Source organism: Uloborus diversus, chromosome 7, assembly GCF_026930045.1.
Source record: "Uloborus diversus isolate 005 chromosome 7, Udiv.v.3.1, whole genome shotgun sequence".
NCBI classification, from domain to species: domain Eukaryota; kingdom Metazoa; phylum Arthropoda; class Arachnida; order Araneae; family Uloboridae; genus Uloborus; species Uloborus diversus.
Window position 1 is genome coordinate 58,638,994 of NC_072737.1, and position 17,838 is coordinate 58,656,831.

A 17,838-nucleotide genomic window follows, 5' to 3' on the forward strand; every position below is an offset into this window, starting at 1 on the left:
TATAATTTTGAATGCCCCCCTTTGTCCGATGAACAATTTATTCAAATTTTCAATTGCTGGAATGCTTTATGATTTTTTTTCTGAAATATGTGTCTCAACTGTACTAAATTTTGACAAAAACTGTTTCTTAGCATTACAAACGGTAATTTGTTGGCACCAGTATTGGTTTGTTGTGCGGTCTCGCTATTTGGCTTCATACTCGGCAAGATAATAGTTAAAAATTATATATTGCCTTGAAAATTTGCATAGAGGAAAAGCATAAATATGTTCCACGAATTCAAAGATATTTTCAGATATTTACATAATTATAATTGCAAAGAATTTTGAAAAGAAAGATAAAACGAATAAGAGAAACCAACAAGATCAAAAATAATAGAAATACACACAATACGAAAGAAGCACACACACACACACACACACACAAAAAGGTTTATCCAAAAATAACATGCAACAAACCGAATTTTTTTGGAGATAGAATACTTTTAGGCAATTAAATCAGAGGAGGTGTATCACGCATTGTTAACAGTACCACTGACCTGCGTGAACTCAGAAAGAGTAGTTTCAACTGTAGAAAAGTTGAGTACTAAAATGAGTTCCAGGCTTAGAGACAATTTAATAGAAGCATTTTGTTTTTTACTAGTGTTGATTTTTCATTATGACATTTGTTCCTCCATTTTATATTTGTTCATAATACGTTTTCGTAATTATGCAATTTTTGTACAAGATTATGAAATATTGCAACTAAACAATATGTTTTCAAGCAATTTTTGAGAAATTTCAAATACCGGTATTAATACCGGTATTCCGATATCACGTTGTCAAAGTATCGAATACCGGTATTGAATTTTTGGTCCGGTATTGCAATCGCTATGTATAACCTCATGGAAAACGCTTAAGTCGAATATTGTTAGCAAGTCTAATATCACAATTTATTAACGAGGAGGATTTCCATGTAAAAACCGAATTCCTTCTTTGCTGGTTATGATTTACTACCAGGTTTTTTTTTCTTTTAAAATTTTCCAAAATTTATAGACATTAATTACTTTACATTTTATAACATTATATTTCATACAATAAATATGAAAAAGCAACTTTTTAGCTATCTTCATTTTTTGGCATTAGCAGCTTTTTTACCAGTTTTAATACAAATGCATGATTCAAGTTAAGTTTAACGTTTACCTCCGCCCCCAGCTACAACCACCAGTCCTTCAACTATAATTCAAGGAAACAGTGGAACAACTATTTTCTAGAATTATAATTTTCATACTTTTTAGAAGAAATTTTTTTAACTCGGCAGTTTTCTATGTTTATCAGCTTATAGACAACAAAAGTTCTGAAATGGATTCAATTGTTCATTCATGATGAAGAAGGCAAAAACCTTGATAATAAAGCAATCTGAACTAATGAATCCATTCAACTTACTCTTAAAATTAGGATAAGTACTCTAAATATTGAATGTTTTTTTTTTTTTCCAGATTTATAAATACGTTATAATGTTAAGATAAGATGCGATTTTGTTTTTTGCTTTGCTAAAAGATAAGGTTTTCATCATCATGTACGTTTTCAGTGTCAAATAATATGTTGAAAAATTACTTTTCTTAACTATCTTAGTAACGGTGTATAAGAAAAACTTCAAATTTTTATTTTGTTCTGAACTAATGTTGGAGTGAAAGCAATATTGCAAGAGTCAGAAAATCGGTGTACACACACAAAGAAGGACCTATGTAGTTTTGTTACTTGAAGCTGAAATTGTGTAATGCAGTATAGTTACATTTAGAGTAACACGTTCTAAAAATGCAAAATTGATTTTTATAAATAAATTCTCCTGATTTTACTCAATTGTTTTGTTTAAAAATATCACGTGAGTAAAATCAATTTTTATTAATGATTATTTTTAAAAAATCAATTGATTTAAATCATATTTTTTAATCATGATTTAAATCAAGCCGCTTTAAATAGACGAACCCTGCTAGCTACTATTTATCTGTAACCGCAAAAAGTAATGAGAACAGTCTTGATTTTATGAAACATTTAACAGAAATGTTGAGTTTCTTTCGATTTTGATATTTGCATTAGCGGATTAAATGACCAAAGTAACTAAACCTATAGAACCGGCTGGTTACCAAAGGCGGATAGTTAATAATTTATAAATGTTATAGCAAATTACGCCCCATTTCACTGCTTTAAGTAGAACTTCCTTTCATTAGTCATGCTTTATTATTCGACGCATTTATCGTTGCAACTTGCAACCATAATTATCGTTATCATTCATGAGGCCTATCCAAATTAGTTTGTTCGAAAAAGGTGCTTTGGTGCACTGAATTCTCATCTATTAACTTACCATTTTTTTACCAATTTATTTTAAATATTTTTTATCTTCTCTCTGTAGTTCTTCCAATTGCTATAAATGTCATGTTTGACAAAAAATAACGCTTTTAAGTGCCGAAAGTGCTAATGTGTACTTTTTTTAAATTCCTATACCAAAAGGCGTTTTTAGGAAATATTAATATATAGATTTAAGATTCTCACCGTTAAAAAATATCCGGAAACGAATTTTATTTTAGATATATCTTCTTAAGACTTTTTATATTTCTTCTTCAATAACATTTGAACAACGTTCCTTTGATATCAGCAGACGAAAATATTCAGAGACTTCTCTCTGGAGAAAAAAAAAGTATTGAAACATTGCAGAATGTTAATGCAAATATCTCGCCTTTTGTGAGTTGTTTCTTTACTTTTATTTATTTATATATTTATTTATTTTTATTGCTTCACAAACGCTTGTTTCATTCTGTAGTGCATATTATTATCAAAGAGCTAATACAATTCAAACAGAATTGAGTTGTGTAAAATATTTTAATTGCACAGCATATATTACTAAGGGAAAATAAATAATGCATTATTTTATTATGAATATATTTGATTTTATTCTGTTATATTCGTTTTTTTTTTTAAACACAGGAACATGATCCTCTATTTCTCCTTTTTTTTATTCATAAGTTATCGCTTCCTAGTTGTAGCTTTTAAAAGTTATATTCCTTTTGTGGCTGTGTAAAAGTAAAATTTTAGCATACAACAGATGTAATGGTCAATAACAATGGTCAAGGTCTTCATCTCTCAAGTCGTCGTATGAGGCAGTGAGAAGCAAAGGGATGCAAGTGGCAAAATTAAAAATTTGGAGATAACCAGTACACATGGTAGGTGAACCTCTCCTCTGTCTTGGGGCAAGAGATAGTACTAGTAGCCCTGGTAGGTACTGTTATACAGCATAATTTAGAAAAAAAACCTTATTGAAAGCCAAGGATCTGAACTTTAAACGCGATTTACTCGAAACTTTAAACAATACATCCCTTTGCTTCTCATTGCCTCAGATGTAGAGGAATGTGGAGCAAAGTGAAAAGGCTGAGATGACTCAGCATTTTCAAAATGAACAAATTGGAAATTTGTTTTGAAAATTACAGTACAAAAAGAAAAAACATTGTTTTTTATAATAAAACTTTCACTGAAACATTATTTTTTATTTTTGGTAGTAATTTGGAGCCTTAAAAAAAAGTGGTAAAATGTAACTTTTTTTTATAAAATGTTTTATTATGAAATATTTTTTATGAAACATTTTTTATTTGATTATAAAAAGTATTTTTAATCAAATGAATTCAAATAAAATTTTGAATGAATAAATGAAAAGAAAATAGACCAATAAAAAACACTTAAATTATGTAATTAGTGTATGAAGAAAAATAAATGAGTAAGTAAAAGAGTGAAAGAATAAGAAAATAAGTGAATTTCTAAATGAAGGAATGCAAATGAATTAATTAACAAATGAATACGTAAGCATGTACCTGACTAACTGCATAAAGCATTTAAAATACAATTAAGCTTAATATTAACTAAATAAATATTGCACCGCATATTAGAAGGTCACAATTATTTTTTAAAATGTTAATAGAAAGTACTTTATAATTTAATAATGTTAAAAAATAACTTTTGACTTACAACAAATATTACAATAAGAGTGTCCATTTTTGAAAATTGCCTGTATTATCTTATGCTTTAATCTTAGGCGGTATTTTTTTCCTGACTGAAATAATCTACATGTGTAACTGTATTGTTAAACAAGTACCAGATAGGTGGCGCTAAACGCAGAGTAAATATTTTATCTTTTCACTTGACCCCGCTATTTCACTTTGATCCTCATTCCCCTACTTTGATGATTTCATTTGGTATGTCACTCAACTATGATTCACTCAAATGTATGGAATCTGGAAACGTTTTTATTTTCTAAACCTTTCTCTTTTCTTGTTATTCCCTCCCTCCCTGTCACAAACTCACAATTTCACAACTCCCCCCCCCCTCAAGGCGTGACATCATTTGTGGACAGCCCCTTAGGTCAGAATTTTCGTTTGAAACCCAACTTCCTTGTGTGTATTGCGTGTACAATTTCTTTTACATCCAGAAATTTATCTCTTATCTTAGCTAAAAACGCATAAAATGTTCTCTAAAATTCAAAAAAGCAACTGAAACATTTAATTTTAGAAAACATCTACAACCTTTAAAAGTTGTATAGACATTATAAGTGGAACGCATCCAAATTTGGGAGCCTTGTTGGAACAACAGACAAAATAATGTTTTTAATTTAGAGCGATTAATCATTCACTACTTTAAGTACAACCCATATTATTTCGTGTTAACATAATTCGTCAAATTTGCTCGTTAAATTTCCTTTTTTTTAAGCTACAGTCGACTCCCGCTACAACGCGATCCGACTTACGCGAAATGTCTATAACGCGAGTTTTTCGGGAGCAACGAATTTTAGAGCTAAAGCGAATTTCTCGCTCTCAACACGAAAATATTTGAAAAGGAATCGTGATGCAAAGTTTCGGCTTTGTTATTCACTACTAAACAGTGACTTCGTGAATGTACTCTTATCCTTTCAGCATCACTGACTGCGCAAGTTCTCACACACACTGCACTATAAACGTAGCTTTATTAGTGTGTATAACCCACCACTCCTCATTTTTCATTTATTTATTCTAAATATGAAAGGTGATGAAATATTGTGGCACCTAGGCACGCTGTTTCATCTTAAGTTTGAAGATGGAAACAAAAAGCGAAAGTTTGCGACAATTTAAGAAAAGGTAAAGATTTTTTATACGCTTGAACAACTAAAAAGTGGGTCGAAGGTAGCACGACACTTAGGTATGAGTGAATCTTTCATACGTACAATTAAAAGTCAAGAGAAGGCAATCCGTATAAGTCCAAGGGGTCCCAGAGGGGTGTTACCATAGATGTAAATGTTATAAAAATAAATGCGAAGCTACTGTATTAAAAAATATATTAGACTAACAATCAGATTGCGTAGGATAAATCATCATCTTCAATTTTTAAGTTATAAATGTAACTTATTTTATCTATTGTATAGTACTATTACAGAGCAATGCTTTATTATTACTACATACTGTACGAACCGTAGTGTTTTATTTTTATGTCTCTCTCTCCCCTTGATCATTGATTTTGTGCATCGTAACAGTATTTTATGTTGAATAATGCAACTTTTTTAAAAATTCGGTAAAAAATCAACTTCTTATGTAAGAAACGGTAATATATAGTTAAAAAATGGTCTAAAACAGCTTAAAAAGTTAAAATGTCTAAAATGATTGGGTATGTTAATAAAAATGTCATATTCAAAACACTTTTCCACAACGCGAAATTTCGACTTACGCGAGGAGTCTTGGAACGCATCCCTCGCGTAAGTCGGGATCCGGCTGTATTCCTGAAAATATACTCTAAGTATAATGCTTTTCCCATTTTTCTATAGATTTTTTTTTTTTTCATAAATATCAACCTTGTAATGATATTTGATCGAGTACAAAAGGATTTGTGCCGAAAAACTAATTGTATCGATACTTCTCAATATATTTTTCAAACAATTGTCTACTTTCGATATAATAACAATTTCGCCACTACATTGGTGCAATATTACACAAAAAGCACGTGCGTGTGTAGAGATGAACCTTAAGAGAGATAGCGAAGATATTTTCTGTGAATGACAGATCTTATGAGTGCCATAAAGAACAGAATTTTCCCACAGTACTATAAATTGTCTATTTCGCGACAGACACAGATACAAACCGGTTACTCCATTTTGCCGTTATTGCATAATAGTAGAAACGGGCGAACTTTCCATTAAAATGGATTTCGGGAGAAAATATTTTTCTTCAAGAAACAGAAAAACAGTGATTGTATCGCAATGGAAAAAAATACATGAGATTTTTAACCACTCGTTATATTTATCGAATGGTTTTGCCACTAAATTTAAAGTTCACTATTTTTTGTCCTTAGCTCATATTTCATTAAATTTGAGCTGTTACTTTTTAACTCCGGCGCAAAAAGAGATTGTCATAAGTTTGACACATGTGCTCCTAAATATATGAACCGTTTTTTTTTTTTTTTTTTTTTACTTAATGTTAGTTCTTGTTATCCTACTTTACTTTAAAAATAAAATAATTAAGTAAAAAGTAAAAACTAATAAAATAGAAACATAAAAACAATGCTTCGGAAATAAACAAACTCAATTTTTCATATAAATTTCATTATCAACAAAAGTAATTGATTTAAAAATACAAAAAAAAATCAATAAAACAAACAAAAAAAATAAAGTTTCTTCTTTTTTTTTCTAATTGGAATATGATCATTGTCGATCATTCTGTCGTGCCATTCTTCCTAATAATTTCTCGGAAATTATCAGCTCCAAACAAAAATGTTTGTTCAAGATATCGTGGCAAGACTTCTAAGCCTAATGCTTTACTTTTCGATTTGAGCAAAATATTTTTCAGTTTTGAGCGCTCAAAGGATTGAACATCAAGCTGTTAGGGAAATCTAACGTTTTGTAACTTAAAATCTAATGGATGGATTTGGTTTTCAAAATATTTAATCTGAACATTAAGATCTATATATTTTTTTTTCTTTCAAATATCGAAAATAAATCAAACACTATGACTATATCCTTACGCTTATATGTAGCTATTCATTTGAGTACGATTACGACGATAATATTATTTACGTTTGAATTTAAAAAATACTAGTAATAAAAATTAAGTAATAACGCATTTTGTTTTGTTTTTGTTCCTCCCCCCTTTTGGGGGGATAACTATTTTTTTCCACAATATATAAATGAAGTGAAAGACGTATTTCATTTTATATATTTTGCACAGTTTTTTTATACGGAAGACTTTCTGTCGTTTTTTGCTTGCCTGGACTTGAATTCTGAGAACAGACTAACTTTAAATAAAAACATTTTAACCTTTCTTAACTCACTGTTTTTCTAACTGTCTCCAACTTATAGCTCAATGAACAAGTTACTTGAAGCACGTTTGTTTAAGGTAATTAATTACTTTCTTTTTTTTTAATCAGGCAATGAAAGTGCTTTCGAAAAAGAAACTCATGCGGAGAGCCGGACTGTACGGTAAGTGTTTCATTTTTTCACTCCCCCCTCCCCCCATAACTTTTGACTGAATTTTAATTGTGTTCAAACAATACCCCCTTTTTATGACACTTCAAATTGTTTTTCGACTTAAACCTCCTTAATATATTCCGTAAACTTCAAATGCAATTGTAATTCTATGATAGGTTAAGGTTTATTAAAAGGTCAATATTGCAAATTCAGAAAAACCAGATTTAGTTGTAAAAAGGTTTTTATATTATAAATACCATATTTTGTAAAATATTTACTTTTATTTTGTGAAATGAAGTAATACAATAAGAAAAAAAAACTAATTAATAAATAATGAATATATCTCATACCGGGGGGCTGTAAAAAATAAATGTAAATTTACTTGTTGTACATCACGCTTTTTTGCCAGTTGCACGACTAAAGACAATTAGTTCCATTCAGGGCATTTTTAAATAGAGTTTTTTGGGATAAATTCTACAGTAAAAGTATATTCTTCGTCAGTAAAAGTATATTGTAGTATATAGTACCTTTTTTCTTGTTTAGTTCCTCCCATAACTATTTCCTTCCAAGATTATCTTCCGGATGCACAATTAACTTTGGTGCATTATGATTTTTTTATTCTTGATTTTCATTTGCGCTGATGTATGAAAATCTTTTCTAAAATCTAAGACGAACACAAATACTTTTGTATTTGGAAACAATGTTGGAAACCTCATAACATTATAAGAAATACATCCGTTGATATTTTTGAAAAACAGCTTTTCTCTCAATGGAAACTGCTAAAAGAATGCAAAACTATTCCTATGATGTCCTTGAAATTTTTCACGAAAATGCTTCGATAAATGTTCAATGCTCTTCGAATCAATATTACCGAAATTCAATTTTTGATCAATCACGATTGCTTATTGATCTTTGTCATGGCTGGACGTTTCCCATTCTATTTTCTTTATTGCTCAATTCATTTCCACAAATGCGACATTTTCGCGCACACATTTGCACTGTTACATTGTTGGAATTTTTAAACTTTTGCTTTTCATATTTTTATCTATAAAGAGCCATTATGTATTATAATATGAAGTATTAAATTTCTAAAAGACCTTCTTGTATAGTGGTCGCTGCTTATATGAATGACGTTTGTTCTAAACAGATTTGATTCTAAAAAGCGGCTGATTCAATAAAGCGTCTAATTCAAAAAAGCTGGATTTTGTTCCGTTTTTGACAATTTGATTCATTAAAGCCGCCGATTCGATTCACCACTGATTCAATTAACCGGCATCCACTGTATTTAAAAACCAATGATTTGTACGTTCTGCAAGCGTGATCGTACGATCTCACCCGCAACACGTACATTGTGCGGCAGCATAACTTGATTATTTGAAGGACCAATAAAACAAGAAGACACTATAGGTACCGTCCTAATTATTTATTCACCATAGCTATGTAACAACATGGATATTTACTTGGATACTGTTTTGAAAATTGTATCGAGCAAGTGTTGGGGATACACTGAGTGACCAGATTTCTGACGTTTCTGTCAACTCTCTCCAACATAGTGGTGGATATGTTCGCGATTTCTCGACTAATGTTGTTCCAGTACTTCAGAATGGCTCAACTCACGTCACAATTGATTGCCTACCAGGAACACGTGCTCGGGAGGCAATCTTGAAGTGTGTGTGGAAGGCTCGCTTCGTCGCTGCTATAACGCAACCTCGGTAATTAACGACGACGGTGAGAATCAACTTCCTAAACCACCCGTTCGCATGAGATCAACCCTGCCCTCATTCGGTCATTTCTCGCTATCTAGCGGTTACTGCAAATAAGCAATCAATCAAACATACAAATCATTATTAAGTTTTTACTTCACATTATAATACTTAATGATTCCTTTTTTTCATATATGTCACAATTAAAAGCCAAAGTTTAAAATTCCAGGTACCAAGTTCAAAAATATGGGCAAACACACCCGTGCTAATTCGCAACTCTAATAAACTATAGGGGGCGCTGCAACCACTGTCTAATGGCGAATGAAAAAAGTAAAACAAACAAATGCCGCAACTTATAACTTGCTTTGACGCTTAGTGAATGACAGTAATTTTTCATTGTGTTTGTGGGAAGCTTTCTTTTCTGTTCTTCTGAAATTGAATTACATCATAAACTGTCTGAAGCCTGTAATTTACCCCAAAGAAAACACACGGAATGGAATGTTTTACCTTTTTCTTTAGCATTGTTAATCACAGCAAGGTAGCGTATTCGAGCTCTGGAGTTGCGAATAGATGGAGCATTGTTAATTGTGCGTGTGAATCGAAAATTTCGAAAAAGACTAAATCTGAAAATTACAACTTAGCAGACGACAAAAAAAAAAAAAATATTTTCCGTCAAATAATTCTATATATTTGAAACATCTTCTTTTTCTTCTCGAAAACAGTGTACGTTATAACAAGGCAAGACAAAATAGCATCCGTGAAGGAAAACTTGAGGGAGAAAATCATTGTTACAGTTTTACGCGATGTTATCTTCCTCGAAATTCGTCAGAAGACGGGTTATTTTAGTGCAAAACAGCATCATTATTTTACAACGACTTTTTTTTTTTTTTTTTGAAAAGAGCAGAAATACAAGTTTGCTTTTACATTTCATCATACTGCAATGCACTGAGATTACATTGTCGTAAAAGAGGACAAAAATATTCTCCCATAATGTTTTCATTAAAACCCTTCTTTGACATTCATATGTGACGTCGAATCTGTCAATTACTACAGAATGCCTTCTTAAGAAAGTCCTCTAAAAGGCCTTACCTCGGTGAGATAAAATTCAAACCATTTTTTCTTTTGGTGAGTTCCCCCTTTTTTCAATTGCAGCACCTTTTATAACTATTTATTATATGCATAGATTCATACATATTTTTTAATTGACTCTTCAAGCTGTTACTCCGTAACTATACATCTCGTCTTTTATTTGTTTTCATTTATCTATAGTTAATTAGATTTTTCGTAGTTTCTGAACTAAAAGTAGTTCCAGCGATATTTATATTAGTCACAATAAATCTCCCTTTATGTCAAAACTGTAAATGTATAAAAAGACAAACTTCCCAGCCAATAGTTAAGCAGAGTTGCTTCCCTTTTGGCTTCTCTTACATTCTGACACAAGCAATAAAATAGTCCATATAAAAGATCATGACACCTCGCGGTCTACGCGAAATGTCGTGTCTCATTCGGGCTTTTTATATTTGATAATAGATCATATATGATATGGTATTCACCCGCAAAAGGGAAAAAGCGCAAACGATCGGTAATCCAAATAGACGTAATTCGATTTTGGCGCGGGCACCGCCTTGTCACATTCAATTATCCTAACAGAACCAGCCGCTCTTATAGTCGGAGACCAAGAAGTATCCAGAGATATGGGATAAGCTTTCGAATTCCATGCATTCCATCAATGTTTCGGTAGCTTTTCGTTAATACTCGGAGAATGTGTGGGTTTCTCTTTTATTTGCTTGGTTATGTTTCTTGGGTGGAAGAAAAATATTTTATGATTAACGAGAAAGAGGAATGGTGTAAATAAACTGGACGATAAAGCTTTCGTTGTTTTGGTTAACGTGTAAATCGCATTAGCTTATTGAAAGACAAAGAGAAGTTTGTCCAGAGCGAATCAATATTAATGCATAATGATTTATTATTTCATTTGTTTCATTACTGTTTTTATTAATTTTCTTTTATTAGTTAGGTTTAATTGTTTTGTTAACGTGAAAAAGCCAAATAAGGCTTTTCATTTGAATGACTCATTAGGTCTGACCAATCAACAAGATGGTTTACTAAATCAGCATCAAGACCTGATTATAACTTTTCTTTTATTAGTTAGGTTTAGTTGTTTGTTAACTAGATAAATCCAAAAAAGGATTTTTCCTTTGAATGGCTTATTATGTCCAACCACTTTACAAGATGGTTTACTAAATCAGTATCAAGACCTGATTATCAAATTTCTTATATTTCTAAGGCTTTGTTGATTGATTAATTAGAAAAAGCCAAGCAAGGCTTTTCCTTTGAATGACTCATTATATCCAACCAATCTGCAAGATGGTTTATTAAAGCAGTATCAAGACCTGATCATTACATTTCTTTTGTTTGTTAGATGTAGTCTTAGGTTTATTGAAGAATAATTTAAATAAAAGCTTTCGCTTGGCATAATACACTATGCCTTTTTTCCTTCCAACCAGTCTGCAAACAGGTTTAGCGAATCAGTACCAAGACCTGATTATCAAATTTCTGTTATTGTTTTGGTTTGGTAGTCTGGTATTTTAGAAAAATCAGATAAAGTGTTGTCTTTGAATTACATGTTATAGCTTGCTTTTCCAACTAATCTACAAGCAGGTTTACCAAATCAGCTGCAAAATCTGATTATCACATAGCTCTGTGCCGCCTGAGTTTTGGACAATGGCCCAGTGATAACGTAATTGTCCAAACCCGAAGGTTCTAACCTCAACTTTGTTCAGCTACTGCTGTTAGAGGTGAAGTTGTTGTTGGAATGCGTCGTCTAACCCTCATTGAACTCACTGATGAAGTATTGCTACCTTTTCTGTTTTAACCATAGATTGTTATATGAAGACAAGCAGTGATGTTCCCATCAAATTTTCTGAGGGTATACTCCCAGTAATCAGTTATGCATTTTATGTGTATGCGATCATATACATAATATGTCATAATATGAAAATGTTTGAAGCTTGAGGGTATACGCTATATGTCTAAAAAATGTTAGAGAGTATACGGTGTATATGGAGTACATTCTATGGGAACACTACTGAAGACAAATCTTCATTCTGACTGATTGAATTATCTTTTACATAATAATCAAGGGCCCCCTGAACTAAAATATCGCTGAATGAAACTCCGAACTTAACCAAAAAGAGAAATACGAGCATGCACATTGCCGACATAACCAGCGGTGCCCCTCCCCTATAATTATCGAGGATCCCTCCAAGAAAAAGAGAACCCCCTCCCAAAAAAAAAGAAAAAAATAGCCCCCTTTAAAATTTCAATGGCGCTGTCTGCGGCATGCCACCCCCCACCCCACCCCCCCAGATGGGCACCCCTGACATATCTACACCTAATGAAAAGAGACATTAGGTGTCATTGAAAAAAAAATCAACATTGCAATTCTATATCCAAATTTGCCGAACCGTCATCGTCAGACAAAATTTGTAGAAAAGGGAAAATTGTTGCAGGTCATAGTGATTTCCTGTGACTTTCCATCGGAACGCCCCGGATAATAAATATTAAAACATACCATATCACAATCATGATATTGTTCGCATCATGTTGAAAACGCGCTTTCAACATCAACAATATAATGACATGTGGACAGGGGCATGCAAAGGGGTGGGGGACAAGGGACACCTGTTGGCCCGGGCCCGAGGCTGAAGGTGGCTCGATATTTTTAAAATGAGGGGGTTAATGTATGTAGATACGTAGGAGTAAACAAGGGCCCCAAAATTTCAGTGCACGCCCCTGCATGTGGACACTTGATGACTACCGCAAGCGTCGCACAAAGAGTCTTCAGTCAGTGATCACGTAACAGTGCTGTTAATTATAAAAGTTCTTTAATAAATAATAATACGTAGTTCGTTTTTGAAAAAATGTTGGATTTAATCACTTTTGAATGTGATTACACCTAATATAATGGAATAGGCGGTTTGTGATAATTCACTTTCTGAGACTGAGTGCTCCGTAGGGATGTGTGAACTGGGAACATTGCTAAGATCCTTCTATTTTCAGGTGATCATAAAAAAAAAATCTCTGTAACTTTACAATCATTTTTAATACCTTACAAATCGTTCAATAAATACTTGATAAACTTCAAGATTTACTTCCATGTTCCTATCAAACTTACAAATGATCCTCTTGGTCATATGGATATTTTAATGCAGTTCCAAACAGCAGGTGGTTGAGAATCCCCGCAGTCTGTTCTATTCAAAGAATAAACCTCTTTTATCTCTTACCGAGAAAATCCTGAAATACAGAAATTGATCCACGATGAAATGCTTGGAAAAATGAAGGTTATGTAAACACATTAAGGATTTTACGAACGCCAAAGGGCTTTTTGGCCAATATCCAGAAAAAAACAAAAGCCATTTCTAAGTCTAGAAATCTTCCGAACTTCATGTTGTAACATTTTTAAAGCAAGAAATTTCTGATAAAATATAACACATGGCTGAAGTTTCGAATGCGTATATGTTTTATTTTTTCCTCTTAATAAATCAGAAATCTTCTCAAACTTGACTTAAATTGGAAATTAGCAAACACATAATAGAATAAATTTAATTCAAAATCAATACCAGTTACTCTTTTTCATATTTTTCTCTTGAAGTTTTTAAATTATTTTCAATTATTTTCTATCGTAATAGAATCGGATTAGGCTTCTTACATGATTTTTTTCCTGGGAAAAAAAGAGAAGAAATGATTGCTTTAATTAGTGCTCTTTAAAAAAAATTAAAAAAAACTAATTACAATTTATCTTTTTCCGTGGTATTACGCTATTGTATTATTTTTTGCAACATTTCTTTGAATAATTTATTTTGAATAGTATGGGGGGGGGCAATACAAATTTTGAGTTTTAAAACTATATCACGTGTTTATTTTTATTTTATATTTTAACTGTCTTTCAACATTAATAATTTTGAAATGTCTGAAATATAACACCTAATATTTTGCAAGAAAAAACCTAACTTCATTCACAAAGCAACTTTTTCCTTTTATTTTAAAGAGATTAATTATGTGCAAAATAATTACTTTGATCAGTAAAAAAGATGCATTCAGGGCCTGATCAACGCACGGTCCTGCGGGTCCGTGGACCTGGGCACCACAATTTAGGGGCACTAGAAATAGGGTACATTTCTTTATTTCTTCCCTATTTTTGTAACTTTTGCTTTGAAAGTATGCAAAATTCATTGTGAGAGGGGCACTAAGTTTTACCAAGACCTGGGCACCACTTTGGCTTGATCGGGCCCTGGATGCATTGGAACCAGGATTGCCAGACGTCCCGGATTTCAAGGAACAGTCCCGTATTTTGAAAAATTGTCCCGCGTCCTGCGGAACTTCCATACGGGACGGCTAAAGTCCCGTATCCCAACTGATGACAATAATTTACAGAACGAGACATTATTTTAAGGGAAAAAAATTAAGTAAAACAAAAAATGAAATAATGAGCAATAAGAAAGGCATGTGGCAACAAAAGCAAAAATTATTTTTGTTTTGATTTGGTTTGTATTTGCTCATTGACTAATCTTCATATATATATAATATCAAATGATTGAGTAACGCTCCTGACGTCCTCAACAATAGAACTTGCTCCACCGCATGATAATTTGATAATATTTTTGGTAATGTTTGGCATGCAGGGAAATGCTTTATTTTGACAGGACTGAACTGGATCCGATAAAGTAACTCTTTTACTGGTAAGATTGTCATTTGAGGAGAATGAAGAATGGTCAACAGTGAACGCTATCTACTGGAGTTTAGGGTTCATCCACTGAAGTTAAGGTTTCCATTTTAATTATCAAAATATCCCCAAACAGGCAATTGCTCCGTTCAAATGTTGAAGCAATTTTCCCTCGTCATACCTAGACCGGCGATTTTCTTGTGTTAGAAATATATCTGTGCGCATGCATCGTCAATCGCATTGAAAACGATTTTTACACTTTGATAGGCGACATTTAATACTTTGCTGTGATTGAATTTTTCAGATTCATTATGAATAGACGTCCCAAGAATATCTCCCCCCCCCCCCCTTTAACTCCTTTTCACTCCGAGAAGCCTGTCCCGTATTTACTTTTCTTAAATCTGGCAACCCTGATTGGAACTAACTTAGAGCATAAACCGAAACGCGAGTGAGAAAAATAGAGAGGGAAAGAAATAAAGGTTTAAAAAATCAGTGTTGGTTTTGCTGAAATAGGCTCAGTTACTTATTGTCAAAAAAAAAAAAAATATTTTAGCAATCAGTAACAATTTTTTGGATTTCGTATTGTCCATCCCATGCAAAAATGGACATTTTGTACAGCACATGACACCTTATATAGTTCATTAAAAACTATAATTAAAAATGGTAAGAAATAAGACTTGTTGCTTAAAAAAATTACAAATGTATGATTGGCTCCTTAAGCGAAAAACTCTGTTTATTACCTTTTAAAATTGTTACTTATTAGAAAATATATGAGCTGTCATGTGCGGGACAAAATAGTGGTTTTTTTCGCGGTATAGCCAAATCGAAAGTTTTATAAATCGCATAGCCAAGACAGGCCCCTAGTCAGTTGGGACACCGCCCCTACCCCTCCTCCTTACATCTTATTGTATTTGCATTACTCCGATAACGTGATGCACCCCCCCCCCCCCAGGGCCAAGCCTTAGTTTCTGACTAGGCTGACAAGGCCTCTCATCGGCTCTGCGCATATGAAGTATTTTACTCCTTCGGTCGGAATTATGAAATACTTAACCAAATATGTTTTCATTTGGTAGGCAGTGAACAACGGTAAAGAGTATCTCATAGAGAAAATTTCAAGTTTCTAGGTGAAAAATCAAGAGTTATGATATGTCCAATATTCCGGAAATACATTTTTCAAATACATATTTAAGATAAAAATATCGATGAAGCATCAAACAAACTTCATTGTAAAATGTTCTTCATACAATATTAAAACATAATATAAGCATTTGAAATGATCAATAAAAGATTATATTTTTTTTTTATGAAATCAGACAAAAAAAAAAAAAAACTCTCTTGCGACGAGAACGAACAGTTGGGAAAATGAGCCACTCTCAATCTCCCAACCCCTATTTGTTAGTGATGTCAATCCCAAAACGAAACACTCTTGGGCAGATAATAATAAGCACAATGTATCGAGTCAAACACAAAAGAATCAAATAATTCAATCAATTAATAAATGATCAGCAGCTGTTTAAAGCTTATGTCTGGTATACCGGACAGCAGGTCTGAAGGGATTAAATTCCTTAAATTGTTTGTACCCAATTCTTCATTCAGTATTAGAATAACCATAAATGCTTGCACAGTGTTGTAAATTGTATTATCTGACAATCTATCATTTATTCTTAATACCAGTCAGCACATTGCTGAAATTTTGAAACAGTAGTCATCAATTCAATGTCTCGCAGTTTATATGCTTTGATATTTACAAGATAAACAGCCCATGTATATTTCCTTATCTACAACAATTTAAACAAGTTCTCAAAATTATCTTGACTTAACTAGAAATAACGTGGTGATGTACATAAAAATCGCTACGCTAAAGAAACAGCATTAAAACCTACTTAAAATGCGCTAAACACTAGTAATAATGCACAATACACTTGAAATGGACTGAAGTCAAGAAATAACACGACAATGTACTTAAAATGAGCAACACACTGGAAACAACGTGAGAATGTACCAGGGCCGGATAGAAGAGAGGGGCGATGGTGCGATCGTCCCTCCCATGGGGGACAATCCATTGGTAAAGTTTCGATATTGAAGTTTAAAAAACGCAATTTTAGACTAACATTGATAATGCTGAAGTTAGGGGAAGAGAGGCTTGGAGCTATCCCCCAGAAATGTTTCAGAATTGAAGTCCAAAACATTTGGGATGCACATTTGCAAACCAGAATACGTAGTAAAGGGCATGAAAAAAAAATTCTACCACCCCTCCCTTGAAATATTTCTGGATCTGCTTTTGCAATGTACTTACAATGGGCTAAACACTAGAAATAATGTGACACTGTATTTATAAATGGCATAACAGTTGAAATGCGTGTTGTGACGTGACTGTTGACACTGAAAGCGAAATAATAGTCCGTACTAAAGATATCTCTGTGCAACACGTTACTGTTAGGATAAATGTATGATTCTGTATGCGCAGAAATTTTAAGATTATATATCTCATATAGTGCGATGAGATGTAACATGCAGTAGAAGAGAAGTGTAGACATGTCTTATAGAATCTAAAGAATTGCTATTGTAATTCTTGAGTAGTTTTAGAAGTTTTAAAAAAGTGTAAGTCAATATATATAATCGAAACAAAATTTAAGTACGTATAATTTTTAACCTCCGACACACAAAGGAAGGGGGTTATAAGTTTGACGTGCCTGTGTATCTGTGTGTGTGTGTCTGTGGCACTCTAGCACCTAAACGGATGGACCGATTTTGAAAAAAAAAAATTGTTCGAAAGAAGAGTTGATCAAGAGTGTTCTTAGCTAGGTTGCATCTTTGGATGACATTAATTAACGAAGTTATTAATTAAAAACTTCTAAAAGCTTTTTCACGATTTTTGCAGTGAAAACATAGTTCAAAATTTTAAAATTTAATACCAAAATAAAGATAATTTTTTTCCGCGTCTGATAGAATGTGTTTGG

At 32.6% G+C, this 17,838-nt stretch overlaps 1 protein-coding gene across 1 annotated transcript in view; it reads left to right on the plus strand.

Annotated features, from left to right (window-relative positions):
• The window catches only part of LOC129226453 (calcium/calmodulin-dependent protein kinase kinase 2-like), a 310,711-nt gene that overhangs the window by 205,293 nt on the left and 87,580 nt on the right, over positions 1-17,838 (plus strand). Inside the window, exon 5 of the mRNA XM_054861060.1 lies at positions 7,411-7,462. Within this exon, the coding sequence (XP_054717035.1) occupies positions 7,411-7,462 (52 nt within the window). The remainder of the gene's footprint in view (positions 1-7,410; positions 7,463-17,838) is intronic.